At 32.3% G+C, this 17,048-nt stretch overlaps 2 protein-coding genes across 2 annotated transcripts in view; one reads left to right on the top strand and one right to left on the bottom strand.

The window, feature by feature from the left end:
* Positions 1 to 1,121: 1,121 nt before the first annotated feature.
* LOC148603622 (mitochondrial import receptor subunit TOM7 homolog) lies at positions 1,122 to 3,799 on the bottom strand. The gene is made up of 3 exons (XM_088553979.1): positions 3,643 to 3,799; positions 2,341 to 2,389; positions 1,122 to 1,337 (listed from the first exon to the last, which is right to left on the bottom strand). The coding sequence occupies exons 1-3, from the start codon at positions 3,743 to 3,745 to the stop codon at positions 1,322 to 1,324; spliced, it is 168 nt and encodes a 55-aa protein (XP_088410105.1). The 5' UTR covers positions 3,746 to 3,799; the 3' UTR covers positions 1,122 to 1,321.
* Positions 3,800 to 4,095: 296 nt separating this feature from the next.
* LOC148603621 (methylmalonyl-CoA mutase, mitochondrial-like) overlaps positions 4,096 to 17,048 on the top strand; it is a 65,537-nt gene continuing 52,584 nt past the window's right edge. Inside the window, exons 1-8 of the mRNA XM_088553978.1 lie at positions 4,096 to 4,212; positions 11,500 to 11,625; positions 12,461 to 12,592; positions 12,799 to 12,905; positions 13,374 to 13,557; positions 15,138 to 15,272; positions 15,607 to 15,724; positions 16,523 to 16,602. Coding sequence (XP_088410104.1) covers positions 4,159 to 4,212; positions 11,500 to 11,625; positions 12,461 to 12,592; positions 12,799 to 12,905; positions 13,374 to 13,557; positions 15,138 to 15,272; positions 15,607 to 15,724; positions 16,523 to 16,602 — 936 coding nt within the window. The 5' untranslated portion in view covers positions 4,096 to 4,158. The remainder of the gene's footprint in view (positions 4,213 to 11,499; positions 11,626 to 12,460; positions 12,593 to 12,798; positions 12,906 to 13,373; positions 13,558 to 15,137; positions 15,273 to 15,606; positions 15,725 to 16,522; positions 16,603 to 17,048) is intronic.

The raw sequence follows: 17,048 nt of genomic DNA, 5'->3' as shown, positions 1-17,048 counted from the left end.
AATTATTTACACCATAATCAAAACAAACAGTACTTCCGGTTTACTGTATTGGCGTTAGATTGTTTTACACTGTGGTTGAGCAATCCAGTTAACATACGGAAACTAGGGAAAATCCAGAAATCAACAAGTTGGGGTTCTAATCCAGAAATTATTAAAAAAAAAACCCTCTTAGAAGGGGTACAGACAATCATTTGCTCATTTATCCCCCCCCCCAAAAAAAAAGTCTTCCAAAAAAAAAAGGGGGAAGGGGTCTTGTCCTTAAACACCTCCACTGAAGTAGACCCACTCCTTGGAAACCAGAAGTGTGGTATCCAGAAAAATAAAAGCTTGAATTTGTATCCCAACCCAACAAATTGTGATATAACTCAAGAATGAAGACAATGCTCTCATTAATTGGTTAAAGATGTACAATCCCTGCCACCAATCACAGAGGTCGGTGCCTAAGATAATCTTGTTGATATATACCCCTTGCCAGCTTACTTCTAAAAGTTTCTTAACGAATGATTGTAAAGCCATGAACAGACCCTGCTTTGTAGAACTTTATAGGTGAAATATTACATCATAAGAAGTCTCTGTTGACCTATTCAGGTATTCATTAAAGAGGAGAGATTCAAGGCATTCATTGTTCACATTTTGCCAAATTTTCTAACAGATGTGAAGGGACTCTAACTCCTACCCTGAAGCTGCCATCAGGTTTAATCTATCATTTTCGAATGTAGACTCAGTCAGATGTTATATCTAGTGCATTAAGTCCCATTCTAACTATTATAACCTGGAAAAGCATGTTATACATGTAATTCTCCATCACCATCTTACCTCCAGGAGCATTTCTCACAATTTTTTGAATTTTACTTTTTGAGAACTATTAAATAACTGATTGAATGAACTGACAGCATTCCAATAAACAAAAACATTCTGATATGATATGACCCAGATAAGTTGCAGGGTTTTGGGCTTCCCTCTTTTGCTGGAAAACTGTGATTAATTGTGTCAGGAGCAAAAATGAACAAATGCTATACTTAAAGAACCTGCATCACTTCCTTTTATTAGCTAATAGATAAAAAGCAACCCCTTCAAATATCTGGATCAGCTCTAGCATACAGACATTTGTAACTAAAGACTATGTTCAAAATTTATTTTGCCTAAAGATGCTACAACAAATTGGTAAAAACAATGAATGATATTTTTACAGTTCTAATGAAGATCACAGACACTCAAACTAATAAACAAAGTACTTCAAATATTTGTTTTAACATCTGTTATTTTCATCATAAAACAGACATCAGCAAGCAGTCTTTGGCTCATAGTTATCTCCCTTAGACTATCCCCATAGTATACTGAAACAATAAAAAGAACAAATATAAGTACATTGCATTGGGTGAAATGTTAAATATTTTGGCAAATGACCTATTATCGTCCAGAAAGTCTCATTAAAGATAGTAATACCCAAAACAGTTGCATTTTAGGTTTGAAAAGTAATGGAATTAATATAAACAGTTCTGATAAATTTCATATAAATACCCTTCCCAACTGCCTATCCATTTTCCCCTGCAGATCACCTGATATCCACTTTCCAAACCCATCTTTCACCACTTTTATGCATGGTCAAACCACTATAAGAACCATGGGAGCTTTATTCTGAAAGTTCATGTAGCTCTAACATCGGTTTAATAAATCACTAACGGGGAGCTCTGCATTAGAGCTAAATGTAACTTCTTATCGATTAATTAAAGTACAGGTGTACAGTCAATTCAAAAGTTATTGTGTGCATTATTACTGCAATTTTGTCATTTGTCAAAAAAAAAAACAATTTTATTTATTTTGTGATTTCAAGGGAAATGACGTGTATGTTACAGATTTTATAAATAATATTGTAAATTTAAATTATGACAAGTTTTGTTAACAGTATAATGCATTTTTCACAATGTTTCCTGAAATTTCAGTGCAATACATTGACAGTAGTCTTTTTTCAACAAACTAAAAATTTAGTAAGAAAAATACATGTGATGCTTTATATAAAAATCCAGACATCATTCACAGCATTGGGTTCTGAGAAACTCCAGTAGTCTGAACCATGGGTTCATTGAAAATTTAAACTATAATGAAAATCAGTATGACAAAGAAGTAATACATGAGCACATTACAAAAACAATATTCATTTACATGTACAAAATATAAATACTGCATTAATGCACAAGCAGGCTACTAGATTTTGAACTGGACTACCAAACTTTTGGGTAAAATTTAGCTAACGTACAGAAAATATTAAACAAAAATATGGTCTGAGCTACCAGCTTGTATTTCCTAATTTTTACCCCTGACAAGGCTGAAGAACAGTACCTTTCAATTGCTAATGGAGGCATTCCTTCATCTGCACCTCTCTTAAAACCTGAAATTAGAATGAAGACATACATAAATTACACGAAATTCAAAATCCAATTCCAACAACCATATACTACATGTATTTGAAGTTCTTTAATAATATAAAAATCTTCGCAGAGTGAAGTATGACATGACCGCAGCATGTCCAACTCTTTGCACTTGAGGCAAGTGAGGCACAATATTACTTTTTGACACACTTAAGCATGGATATTTACAGATCATTATGGACAAACTGGTTTGCATGTAGAGCACATGGGTTGAAATTTATTAATTTTTTTTTTCCGAAATTGGACTAAAACTGAAAACAAAAAGATTTTTTGGGGTGTGGGCCCTTTGATGCCTCATAATTAAAAAGGAGATATCTATATGAAAATTCTGATCGCAGGGAAGGACTTTTTTAATGTCTAATATTTTGGAACAAAATAAAAATGATTATTTTTATTTATATTGTGTGGCCTAATTATGTACATGTTTGTACCCCTTTTACTCATGGTTAACGGTTAAAGCATACCCTGGAAAACATTTTAAAATAGAAGTTCAAAAGGAACAGATTGACATCTGTACATATACCTCAAAAATCAGATGAACAATGGACTTTCCTATCCATTCTAATGATTTTCCCCTTTTGCCCCTTACATGTCAAAGTATTTCCAAAAGGGTGGGACAAAAACCTTAAAAAAAAATATAGGACGCTCTGCAATGTCCCTAGAAACAATGTGTTAAAATTTAGAAAAAAGATTGGATAAGTTTCACGGACTGCCATTATATGACTGAACAAATTTACAGTTTGGACAGGTTAAACTGCATTTCATCACAGTGTCATACATGTAAAAATGTATATGGATGAAAGTCTAACTTGTAAACATATACATGTATGTACCTGCACATGTAAAGAAAACAGAGAGCCTGAATAAAGTATTCTGCTGATTTTAAACAATCCTTTCCTTCAAATTTCTCAGTGACAAGCCTACGTTATAGAGGAATGTATAGGATTCAGGTACACGTAGGCCACATCATTCCACTAGCCCCATGTAACTTGAATAAATAGATAACACCATAAACGTAGACTGGAAATCATACGTATAGGACAAACAACCTGAGGACAAAAAAAAAAAGAAATAGAACTAACCAATCCTAAGGCAAGAAGACCCAGATTCTATCTGTCAAACGTCTGAAACAAGCACGTGCAAACATTGAGTTGAACATTGAACAAAACCAAAGGTCATTGCTAGTTGGAAATAGATGATAAATATTGTTCACCTAAATACAGAACTGTTGGGATGAACCCATACTGAAATGTAACCCTAACTACTTTTAGGACTGTTGAAAGTCTTTTCTTCGCTTCTGGACTAAGTTTTCCCATTTTTGATAGTGGCCAAACAATAAGTCTGTCAAGAATTTTGATTGGTCAGATTTACATTTTGTCCAATGAAATCAAAGTTAAGAAAAGGTAAACAAAGATGGCTGCGCCCATGGAAGGGCATTGACCCTAACTTTCATCAACTATCAGTCCAGTTTAGCAATCTGCGACATGGAAATACAGTTTTACTGATAAATAAGTTACTACCTTTTCTTTTTTGACAAATCTGGTTAATAAATATGGCAAATAAGTATTCACAAAAGCTTTAAGTATTTTTATGTAATTACGTTCGGTATTTTCGGATGATATCCCCGAATTAAACGGTCTTTGTAATGACCTTGACAGCTATTTCTGTTGTCGGAGTTTATTGTCTATATTGTACTTAGCAAATTTTAATGCAAACATAGTTGCTGACAATGTACAAGCTGCAGACTGTCACATGCAATCTCCTGTGTAAACATGCTTTACAGGTGTGTCAAACATTGAACTTCGTTTATTTTTTATAATTCTTATATTCTCTTCTACAGCGTGTCTTGTTGTGTGTGAAAAAGGGGGGACGACACTTAGTTAAAAATTTATATATCAAGGTCTGACATTTTGATAGATTTCACTTTCATGCATATTGGGTTAGGCTCGCATATTTTGAAGCTGATTTGGTAGCATATCATTTGATCTATATTTTGAAAATTTCTGTTTGATCTTTAAATTCACTCAAAATGGTCTTAACATAGGAATTTAAAAAATATATATATACTGCAAAGCAGATTTTGGCATGACATGGGTTTTAACCTTAATGTATGACTTATTAAGCACAGTGATTCTCACACCTGCATGGGAAGAATTGAGATTAATTTTACATGTATACAAAGGAACATTTTTTGTAGGTTTAAAGGTTACAGACCACCAATTCAACCAATGAGCATTTGGAACGTACGCAAAAATAGTCCTACGCAGAAATTACCCCTTGTTCCTTATAGTGCTGTGATAAAAGTTCTCATTTTACTTCAAAAATTTCAACAGTTTCTGAAAGGAAAAAACATTTCTGTACATTTTATATGTGCATTTTGCTTCTTGTGATGTGAAGTCTCATCTCCATAATAATTTCTAAATATACCCCTATCTTGTGAAAACACTGGGATTTCCCATGCTATTTAAAGACCTTTCACTTCCAGTGACCAGTACTGCACTGTAAGTTTGCCAACCCCACATGCTATTCTGAGGACTGTGAGCTGACATATGTAGAATCATGCTGATATATAGTCCTCTGCAGATTAAAGTTAAGGTAAAGTCCAGAGAAGCCATGGAATACTGTGAAAATAGCATAGAAGCCTATAGCCATGGCAAAATGAAAAGTTTCTTGGAATAGCTTGAAACTACTTGAAGATCTTGTAAACTTTGCTATGAGAGGAATTCACTACAAAAATCCTTCAAAATATGCATTATTTTAAGTTATAGGTCCAAATTATGGAAAATAGGTCTTTTTGGCTGATTTTTATGTTTTGTCTTGTAAAAAGTAGAAAATTTAGTAAAAATATCAAATATTGAACTTTGAAGGCTATATTTACCTAAATATGGTAGTAATCAGCACTTGAAATCAAGTTCTGTGTAGATTTGAGCAAAAATTTTATAGAAATGAGGAAAAATTCACTTTCATTACTGCGGTTAAGGACCTATAAGCATTTCCTTTTGCGAAAATTTAATTATTTTGGGTTCTGTCATGTGATCAAGAAAAAGGGGGAGGCATGGCAGAAATAAAATTTAAAAAATAGACCAATTTTTCAGAAAATGACTACTTTTAAAGGCTATCTCTTTATTATTATTGTTAAAACACAAGTAGTGATTCATATTTTTTTTATTGGAAAAGTCATAAAAAGTTCTTTGCAAATATTTAAGGCATTTAAGTAGGGTAGAATATTGTCACTTTTTGCTCGCACAACTTGGTTAACCTATATTTAAAAATCAAATAATTAAAAAAGTGCCTGTCACATTTCACTGATACATTGTAAATTCATTCACTATATGTATAGGAAGGTACTTGCATAGTTATTTATTTTTTCTAAAACAAAAAATGACTCTAAACTGGCCTGGAGTTAGCATGTCAGTTAAATGCTAGTACATGGTGTAGTCCTTGGTTTGTACATTTGTGTAATTTATATTAAGTTTCTGTATTTCCATTGTAAGAAGGGAAATCAGACCTTTTTGAACTGATTTTTAGATGTGCTTTATTGTGTTATACTATTCCAGGATGCTAGTTAAAATGGCACTTGGTCAAAAAGGCACCCATGTAGATACGTGTCGTTAAAATGGCATCAGGTTAAAATGGCACCTAATACTTGTATAGTCATAATGGCACTGGGTTTATTATTGTATTTTTTTGTAAAATATTTTTTAATTAATTAAATTTTTAACTTGAGAGAGTGATTAGATTGATCAAAGGTTTAATTTTACTAATGTGGATTCACACACACATATTTAGTCATAAATATTACCAGTCAAATATTTTTGTTATTTATTTTATTTATTATTTATTTTAATGGGAAAGAGTTGGACATGCTGCAGTCATATCATACTTCACTCTGGGAAGATTTTTATATTATTAAAGAAAAGGAGATGTTATTCAAGTTTTCATTGCAAATTCATTAAGTAAATTAGTTTTGGATTATGGTTTATGGCTTTTCTAATTACCAATAATTTATGGCTCTGTTTATTTAATAGGTAATACAGGTATTATTATAATTACTTACTTAGATTATTTCACTACTTCAATTACCATTTTGATATGTCCTGATATCCACATTACTTTTGTAAAATTTATAAGTATTATAAGAGTATTTACAAAGTAATAATTGTGATATTTACTTCTGTATTTTAATCTAGTTTTTATTTGTGATAAATTTCACACCTTATTTTTTGGTATTTCATTTAATTTCACAAAGTATTTTTATTGCTTTATATATTTTCCCATTTTTATTAATAAATCAATGAAAATAATTAAATGTGGGAACAAAATATTGTAAATGAAAGGACAAAGTGAAATTTATTCAGGTGAAATTACAAAACATTTTTTATCACAATTAATGCATGATATGTCTTACAAAAAGGCCTTAACTTTATATCTATTCAAAATAAATAACCTCCAAAAAATACATGGAAGAATACTAAATATATCAGAGGATTCATTTTTATATTATTAAATGATTAAACATACATTTATGATGGGTGCCATTTTGACCAAGTGCCATTTTAATCAGGTGCCATTTTTACTTCACAGGTTCCATTTTGACCAAAATGCCATTTATGAGTAAAATTCCTTTTCCACAGTGGCCAGATTTTAAAGTGGGAGGGTTGTGATCACACCTAAGTACTTTAACCCTGTAGCATTTTTTGCATCTGTTCAAAGTCAGGAATTTCAGGCATCTGTATGTCTTGTTTCATTTTCACATTTTGGGCCAGTTGCAGCCTGACCAGTGGTATGAGGATTTCCTCCTTGTTCATTGAAGACCAATGGTTGGCCTTGTACTGACATTTACATCCCAGCAGGGTTGTTGTCTCTTTGACATATACACCATATCTATTCTTGTTGTATTATGCATCTTGAAAGCATGATAACCCTGCCATTTTACTCAATAAATTTTTTTATCATTTGTGTTCCTCTTTGTCACACAAGTGGTATAATCAGGCCATAATTGTCAACTGATATTGGTGCTGCCATACACAATATAATTATAGATTAGTACATTGCATTTTCCATATTAGCCTGTATATCAAAAGGACTCTGCCAGCTTCAGGATTGCTAGTTATGATGTATGGATCAATGCAATGTCACAATCTGTTTATCACATAATTAAACCATTACTAACAATTTATATACATGTATTTCAAGTTGTAATTGAATATATACAACATTTTTAATTTATTATACTTCAGAGTCTTTTATTGATCTTGAACTGTGTGATGTTGAAGGATAATGGTTATTCAAAATATATTCAATGTAAATTTTCCATCATTTGGTGATGTTGAACATACAATATATTTAGAATTTATTTAATTTTTTGTTATGTTCCACTTCTTTTTGAACGATCCATTTACTCTGTAAGAATGATAATATTGACTTCTATTTAGACAAATTATATATGTAGATTATTACATATATAATGAGAATGGAAATAGTGTATATGCCATTACTGTACTTAGTATTTTTCATATTACATTTGTACATGTAGATACCAAATATCAGCCAGAGGTAATGTTATCAGCCCCAAGAGGGATGATTACATGAAGGAGGGCTGATAAGGTATATGGTGTGGTAAACACTATGTATTAATATGTTTATCATATACTCCAGAATGAAACTTGGAAACTTTTGAAACTTTTTTATTTCACTAAGAGACTCCAGATGGAGCATAGTAGTACAACATAAACATATATACAATTATGAACCATGTTGAACATAATGAGTGAACACAACAGGAAGGTAATATCATTTGAATAAAGACATCACTATCTTAATAAATTTGGGAAGGCCTATTATAATAAATTTATCTTCACAATTCATTACTTCCCTATAGCTAATAGTATTGGACTGTCAGTTATGTATTTTGACAAGAATCCACATCTTTCTTGAATAAAATAAGTACAATTGAACAGATAATGAAATTCATCACCTAATTCTTGTTTGTTACAAAGATCACATATTCGTTCAGATCTATCAATGGCTAAGAACCTGCCAGTTTCAATTGGCAATTTATGACTACTATATCTGAGTCGACATAAGTTGTACAATAAATCGTGTGGTAATACAGTTAAATAATTTTCAAACCAAAAGTTGTCTTGTGCATCCTATAATTAGAACATTTAGAGGAATTATATACTTGATCTTTCCAGTTTTCAACAAAAGTGTCAAATAATGACTGTTTAACCTTTTTGATAAATGAAAATTTACATCTACATTCTGATCATTCCAAATCTGAATATTACCTTAATTAAATCTTAATTAAAATATCTTTTATACAGTTTAACCACTTTGAGTGATACACATTTTCTTTATCTAACTTGTATAAAATGTTGTACAAAGTATAGGAAATTTTTTCATGTTTACTATTTATAATATGTTCCCAAAAACCAATCATTCTTGCACTAGTAGGAATATACATAGGTATTCTACCAAGTTCACCATATATCATACATGTTGGTGTACATTTTTTAACATTCAATTGCAAAATTCAAGATTCAATCTGTCAATAATATTTTTATCTTCATATCCCCTTACTTCTGCTCCATACATCAAAATGGGAGCGATCATTGAATCAAACATTTGTAGTAAAATATCTATAGGCATAGTTTTCTTGATCTGCGTAATACACAGAATATGGCTTTCTGTGCTTGTTGTACAAGTCGGTCTTTGTTAGATTTAAAACACCCTTTTTCTAGAAAATTTAATACAGTACCTGAACCGATCCGTGTGACAAAAATTGCAATAGGTCATCGGTCACCGATCAGTTTCCGGTCAGCAGTCATTAATCCGTCAAACCGATCCATTAAACTGGTGATTGCATCACGTGACCACAGAGCAGTCACTGTATTTTACGGTTTTTATTGTTTTCTTTGTCAATTTTACCCATATTTACATAATTTAATAGATTTAAACATCACTTCATACTTTTATTTTACATTTCTTTTATTTCAAATGATCTTATGCCATTTTACATAACAAAACTGCGATCAGATTGGTCACCGGTCATTGGTCATCAATTCGTCAGCGATCAATCAGTCAACAGTCATTGATCCGTCAAATCGTTGCTCGTATCGGTTCAAGGACTGTACCTACATGTAAATATTGAAATTCATCAACTAAAGACAATTCTTCACCATTAAGATTAAATCTTATATTATCAACATTACGATTCTTGCAAAAAATAACAACTTTGATTTTCTGATCAAAAATCTTTAAATTCCAAGTCTGACAATATAAAAATTTTGCATTTGGAAAAGATTGTAGTCCTTCTGCAGATTCAGCTAATATTACAGTGTCATCAGCATGAAGTCAAATATTTTGGAAAACATGAACAAATTAAAAAATCAGAAATGACTAGACAAAGGTGTGATTAAATACAAATCACACTATTGTTTATGTGCATTGTATGGCACAAACTATTATATCGTCGTCAATTTGTGACGTCGCTTTTTGCTCGAAATTTTCGATTTATCTCCCTTTGACCGTAGAAGCAATATGACGTTGCGATTCAAAGGCTACACAAACTCATGACTACAATTTCACAATGGATCTAAGGAAACTTATACCAAATGTTACTAGTACTTAGACTTTGAAGAAATGATAATCAGTATTGTCAGATAGTTTTAGAGGGAGTTATGCCAATTTGATTATCAAACATATTAGTGAGGATCGGATGGGAGATGTGGAACAATGTTCTTTTCTTGGAGAATGTGAGCTAGTTTTCATAATCCTGACAAGATGTTTAAATAAGAAATATCAAAGATAGTCCTGTATTATTGCTTGTACATTTACTGAGGTAAAAATATAGAAAAAGTTAAATAGATAAAACTATTCTAGTTGCATGACCATGTCTTTTGACATGAATATGTTATAATTCGTATTCATATTTTAAGTTACATTTACCTTAATGTTTATTGTAGTATTATAAATAAACATTGTGGTACATGTAACTTGAAATATGAACATGAATTATAACATGTTCATGCAAAAAGACACGGTCATGCAACCAGAATAGTTTTATAGTTATATATCGCCTTTAGCCTAATTTTCTGTTCTCTCCAATCGTAATTCTTTTTGTCTTCTGCTTATTTCTTTACAGTCAAGTTTTGTATTGCCGTTTTAATATTCTATTTCTTCTAAAGACGTTCCGTTGCTGACTATGTCGTAACGTCATCCAACATTATGTTTGGGATAGGAAACGTCCAATAACCAAAAAAGATCTGCAGAAATGTGATTAACTTTCTTATTTGATTGGTGACCCCACTTTTTAAAGAGTTTATAACATCAGCAAATGGATACCTTTCATACCGCAAGTTTGAAAAAAATCTTATTGTAAGAAATATTTCAGATTACTGTGAATATGGTTCAAAAGTTAGTTTTTCTTTTGGAGGGAAACAAAAGGTTCTTTTTAGGTGGACAAAACTCATTGTAATTTGTTTTAAACTATTTCCAATCTACTGGTGTATTGCATGTGTCATTCGTAAAAATATTCGCAAGATCAGAGATCTGAATTGAATTCAGAAAACTACAAAAACTGCCGATTTTACGAATTTTTGAACTGCTATATCTTTGTTAAAAGCACTGTGACTTTATTTTTTAGAAGCTTTTTTCAATGCCTTTATACTTGAGACCATATCATTAAAATTTTACGAAATTCCTAACATCAGAACTGGTTAGTGTGATTTGTCTTTAAGCTTCCTAATATTGCAGAAGAGGCATGTGATAAATTCTGGAGGTGCACCTTAAGAGCTCACTGAGGCTATTCATTAGGAAACCATTTTCATTTTAAGACTTCTCAAGATGTTAAATTTTGCCTTTATTTATAAGTACATGTTTATGATTAAACTAGTCATCAGCCCAGGGTTGATATATTGCAACTTCTGGCATTTATCATGTGTTTATTAACAGGCAAAAACATTCATAACACTTCCAAATTTGTGATATAAGCAAAGGATCAGTAATCATTTGTTAGTCAATATTGCATGTTAAACCATTATCATTATACCTTTTTTTTTGTTTTTAGAGAACTACACCTGTTTGCTACAGATGCATACACAGAGAGCCCATAGATCCAACATGGAAAGAAAAAGCTAAAAAAGAAATCAAGGGCAAAGATCCAGATGATGTGTTGATGTGGAAAACACCAGAGGTACTTATTGAAAGAACTTTGTAGGTTCATTGCTGCATGTTTGATTAAAGATCTTTTCAACAAAACCCTAAAAATTTGAGTTGAAGCATAGGTGCCCCAATAAATGACTTCTTTGGACTGACAACTACAATTATGGACTAAGATAGGGCTTCACCTGTTAGAGTGTCTAATTGATGATGCAGGCTTTTGTCACATAAAGTAATTTTTAGAAATGTGGCATGTCATGGTCTGAAGTTTTGGAACCAAACATTTTTTTATGACAGCAAATTTGTTTATGGCAAAACTGGCAATAAATTAAGAACCTATAGAAGAGTTTCAAAAAGAATTATAATACAGCGATGCATCTTGATACACTCAATCTAGATAAAAATGTATAATTTATATTGTTCAAGTAAAACTTTTATTTTGAGGGTTAGGGGTGGCAACATATACAAAATAGTTTCAAGGAGCTCTGATGAATAGTGGTTACAGAGAATCAACATTATAGTTAATAGGGAAAGAGTGTGTGTGGTGTTCTATATATGTAGATGTTCTGATGAATGCCTCATAGTGTTCAGTCAGAAGTGAAGAATCTGAATACAGTAAACGATTTATTGAACTTTAAATCAGATTCACAGCTTGTGTGAAAAGAAGTCCCACATATTCCAGTAGGTCGACACATCAGTTACAGCAGTGATTTGTCAAAAAAGTGAAATATTATTTGAGAATACATAGATAGCTCCCTCTCTCAAACCCTAAATTCATATTACTTGAAACTACATCTTGACAGAACATATAATAAAACACACGATGTAACTTAGTGTTAATATTAATGTGAAATTATTTTTTCTGTCAGGGAATCAATGTAAAACCTATATACACAAAGAAAGATACTGAGCACGTAGAGAATGAACTTCCTGGACAGTACCCATACACTAGAGGTCCATACAGTACAATGTATACGTACAGACCATGGACTATCAGACAGGTTTGTATAGACTAGGAAGGACTTTAAATTATACAAAAGCTGAAGTCAATATTGCCAGGAGTGAAAGATATTTTGCCTCACAATAACATTATTATCTTGAAGATTGCTTTTTAAATTCCGATATGAACTTGAAGGCTTAATTTGTAAATTCATGATTAAATGGTTGTATACTCATTAATAATCGTGCATTATTTCTCTTTTTTCAGTATGCAGGCTTCAGTACTGTTGAAGAGAGCAATAAGTTTTACAGAGATAACATTGCCGCAGGTCAGCAAGGTCTCAGTGTTGCATTTGATCTGCCTACACACAGAGGGTATGTTTGTTTTTTATGTACTTTAGTGAAAGTATTCATAGGTAAATGATCTTTTCTTCATGACTTTTGATGTCTTCGATTAGATAAAATACATAATATAAGTATGTAATGTAATTATAAGTATAGAATCATCTGTGAATTTGTCAAATTGATGGTATGATTGTGTTTTTGGTTTCCCCCATTAAACAAGGGAAAGAATGAAAATAGAAAGTTACCAACTACATGTACATGTACCTGAATCAGAACAGAGACAGCAGGGGCTGATTGAGAAAATTATTAAGGAGGGGGTTGTTGATGAAGAAATTTATGAATAGGGTTCCTTTTTCACATTTTGTCATAAATTTGCACAAATTGACAAAATTTTCGTAAAAAGGTGTGGGGTTTCAATCCAATATGGGTCTGCATTGGACAATATAAGCTACATGTAGGAAAAAGCCTAAAAACAAATATTTTTTGTTTTAATTTTAGATATGATTCTGACAACCCTCGTGTGGTAGGAGATGTTGGAATGGCAGGAGTAGCCATTGATTCTGTAGAAGATACCAAGCTTTTATTCGATGGAATACCCCTCAATAAAATCTCCACATCTATGACTATGAATGGAGCAGTACTTCCTGTAATGGCCATGTACATTGTTGCTGCTGAGGAACAGGTGGGTAGAAAACTAGATGGTAGTTCATGAATATTATTTCTAAGGTTTCTGATTTTTATGTAATTTTGTTAGTACCTAGTTTGACTTCAAATATTATTTACAACACAGAGTATGTAAGCTGTTTATTTCAAATTATTATATAGATAGCAGTGTTTTATCAAATGGTCCCATTGTAATAAATTTCAATAATTCACACTGAAATAAGAATTGTAATTTCACTCTCGGACTTTCTCCCGCCAATCACAGAAGTTTAAATTCATGTTTAAAAAATTGATAAACTATGAAGAAAATCTGTTGAATAAATATGATAATCAATTTGTTATTGTGAATAACCAAAATATGATCAAGAATGCTTAAGGATTTTACTTGTGCACAGAACAAGTTTCACGCACTCGTCAAATCTAGCCATTCTTCAGCACTTGTGATAATATTTTGGTTATTCACTCTTTCCAATTAATTATCCTACTAATCTGTACTTACTGGTCTGAAAACATTTGTTCGTTACCCCTAAGAACCCCCTACACCTTATTTGCTCACACTGGTTGTGAGAAAAAATCAACAAATTCAAAGCACCACATAAAAGTGAAATTTCTACTAACCAATTAAGATGGATAAAACAAATGAAATATTCTTGACAGCAACATTTTTATGGCTGTAAATTGCCTCATGAGTTGATGCAATACATACATCTGATTTAGCAAACCTGATTTTTTGCTTTTTCAAATCTGATTTTACTGTTATGACTCTTTTTGTAAATGTATATTTACTTCCGATTTTGTCAATTTCCACTTTGTTTGTTGACGTCGTAAAATCAGGTCTGTTATTAACACTATTATGGGAATATTTCACTTTTTCATGAGCTGTAACTGCACTGGTTCTTATATATATATGGACAATTTCTTAAGACTGAAATGTAGATTTCTCAAAATATGCCATTTTTACCAGAATCAGTTTGTATCACAGATATTTCTGACTTATCAAGGCCCCGTGCAGGTCCGGGTGTTAAAAGAATAGGCTTGCAGCAGCGCTAAGCTTGTCATATAAGGCGACTAAATAGTGCTCAGAAACCTAGCCGGGGGCTAGGCACTCTGCCCACAGAGCAACTGGGATGTGTGCCCCAGGTGGTGGAATGGGGTACCCCTGGCGTGTTACATGCTGGGGTTGTCAGGCTATAATACGGAAAACCTGACCGCAAACCATAGTGGTGCACCTTGTTGATGCCACGTTCCTCGCACGTTGAAGAACCCTGCTGTGGTATTCGATAGGAGTAGGAACCTTTGCGCTCCGCCACAGGAGGCTAAATTGCCCGACCTTACCCATCCCCCCCCTTTTTCCAGTGGCAATCAAAATTTGTCGACGCTATTGTCCTTGTGTCCCATCCTTTTTTTTCATTTCATGTTCATTTTATCGTCCATTTCATGTTCATCGTCTGAATATAGCTGAAATATTGCTGCTCGGACGTTAAACCCCAACAAACAAACAAACAAACTGACTTATCAAGTGCTTAAGTGTAGCTGATTATTCTTTAATAACCAAAAGATGACTTTAAATGATTTTTTTTCTTGTTCTTTTAATTTCAGGGTGCCAAGCAGACAGAGCTAGCTGGTACCATCCAGAATGATATCCTAAAGGAGTTCATGGTCAGAAACACTTACATCTTCCCTCCAGAACCTTCTATGAAAATAATTGGTGATATATTTGAATACACATCACAGGTAGATACTGTTATTTAAAATGATGAGCTGATACCTGTATATGTTTTCTATCCTTCAACTGACTTATGTCTGAAAATAGAAGTGACTAAAGTCAAATTGTCCTGTCTATAGATACAAAAAAGTACAAATAATAATGTTTTTAGAACTGAGTTTATTATTAATGTGTCAATCAGTTAGACCATTTTTTTTAAGTATAGTGATGTAAGACTTAGAATGTATCTGTGAGTAGTTTATTCATGTTCTAAGGGAGACTACTGTAGTGTGTATTTGGAATTTATTTAAATTGTACTTACTGGTACATGTGAGTTATACTTAGAACTCTGTATAATTTCAGAACATGCCAAAGTTTAACTCAATCTCAATCTCGGGATACCACATGCAAGAGGCTGGAGCGGATGCTGTTCTAGAACTGGCATTTACTGTGGCTGATGGACTTCAATACATAAATACAGGTGACAGTCCTTTTTTCTTCTTTGCTGTTTATAGATATGGTTGTTACTGTTTGCACAACCTCCTCATCAATTTAAAATTTCTTATTTCATGGAAGCAGCTGGTAGGTACATGTATTCCTGGCCTATGCTAAAGTCATTGAATGGAGTAAATTTCAGAATGTAAAAGCAGCCTCTTACAGACACTTATGTAGATACTGTATTGGTATACTCACAATATGTGCAGCAAATGGTAGAAAATTTAAAAAAATGGTTAATGGAAAATAAAAGTGGTTTATTTAACTATAGATGCTAAACAAGTTTTTTCAAGATGTTGGAAAATGGGTTTCACATTGACTTTTCTCCAACTCCCCTAATGTTATGACGTCATAGTAGAACATTTGAAAAGTCAGCCCAAGCAGCTTTGAGACTGAATTAATATTGAGGGTATGGAATTTTTGTTTGTTTGGGAGCCTTTTAGATTTCACCTGTCTTGTATCAAGGAAATGTTTCTTTGTGGTCCCATATACAGGGTGTTATTTTTTTTATTTTTTTTGCACTGTGATCTATTTTGTATCAAGGCTCATCCTGGAGAATATGTATTGTTGCTTTCAAATTAACACATTAAGAATTTGATGATTTATTTCAAAGATATTTTTCAAAGACTCGAAATGATAATTTTACCAATTACCTTATACCAAGTTAATTTCACAGAAATCCTCAGACATGTATTAACACTTAAGGAAGGCTTAGATCTTCAATTAATTCACTAATCATGTTTTAATTATTTTATAACCATTTATGTTACATGTATTATTTCAGGATTGAGTAGAGGGCTTGACGTTGATAGATTTGCTCCACGCCTGTCTTTCTTCTGGGGAGTCGGAATGAATTTTTATATGGTATTATGAGACATTTAAGACATTCATACTTTTGCCTAATAGTGTTTTTAGTAAGGTACCAATTTACATATGCCTGTCTTTAGACAAATATATAAGAATATATGTTAGTGGTTTGTCTCTACCACAATGTAGAAACAATATTTCTATACCCATGACAACCCTTCTTTTATAAGGTCTTAGTGTGTGTTATTTAAAGATCTATGAAAAACAGCTACTAGTGAATTTCTTGCCAATTACAATGTTTATTTTCTATACCAATAGATTGGTAGATGTTCTTTGTAGTAATCGAGCAGAAATGTCAGAACATAAATTACACTTGCAAATTTCATATTTTACCATGTTATCTGCAGTCACAATCAACCAATCTGTGGAAAATTAGAACATCCTCTCACTTAGTGCATGTGTATGTAAAATATTTTTCAGTTATGGGTTAAAATGTATGGAAT

This window comes from Perna viridis, chromosome 11 (genome assembly GCF_037379345.1).
Source record: "Perna viridis isolate PV_CMFRI_1.1 ecotype Kerala chromosome 11, ASM3737934v1, whole genome shotgun sequence".
Classification (NCBI taxonomy): Eukaryota; Metazoa; Mollusca; class Bivalvia; order Mytilida; family Mytilidae; genus Perna; species Perna viridis.
Note: the sequence above shows the minus strand (reverse complement) of the source record. Positions and strands in the feature narration are given on the sequence as shown.

Bases quoted from the DNA above. Each gene is read 5' to 3' on its own strand.
- LOC148603622 (XM_088553979.1), bottom strand. From the start codon at position 3,745: ATGGGAAAACTTAGTCCAGAAGCGAAGAAAAGACTTTCAACAGTCCTA. The intron at 2,390-3,642 runs GTGAACAATATT...TTCTAATTTCAG, and splicing joins CCCAACAGTTCTGTATTTAG to GTTTTAAGAGAGGTGCAGAT.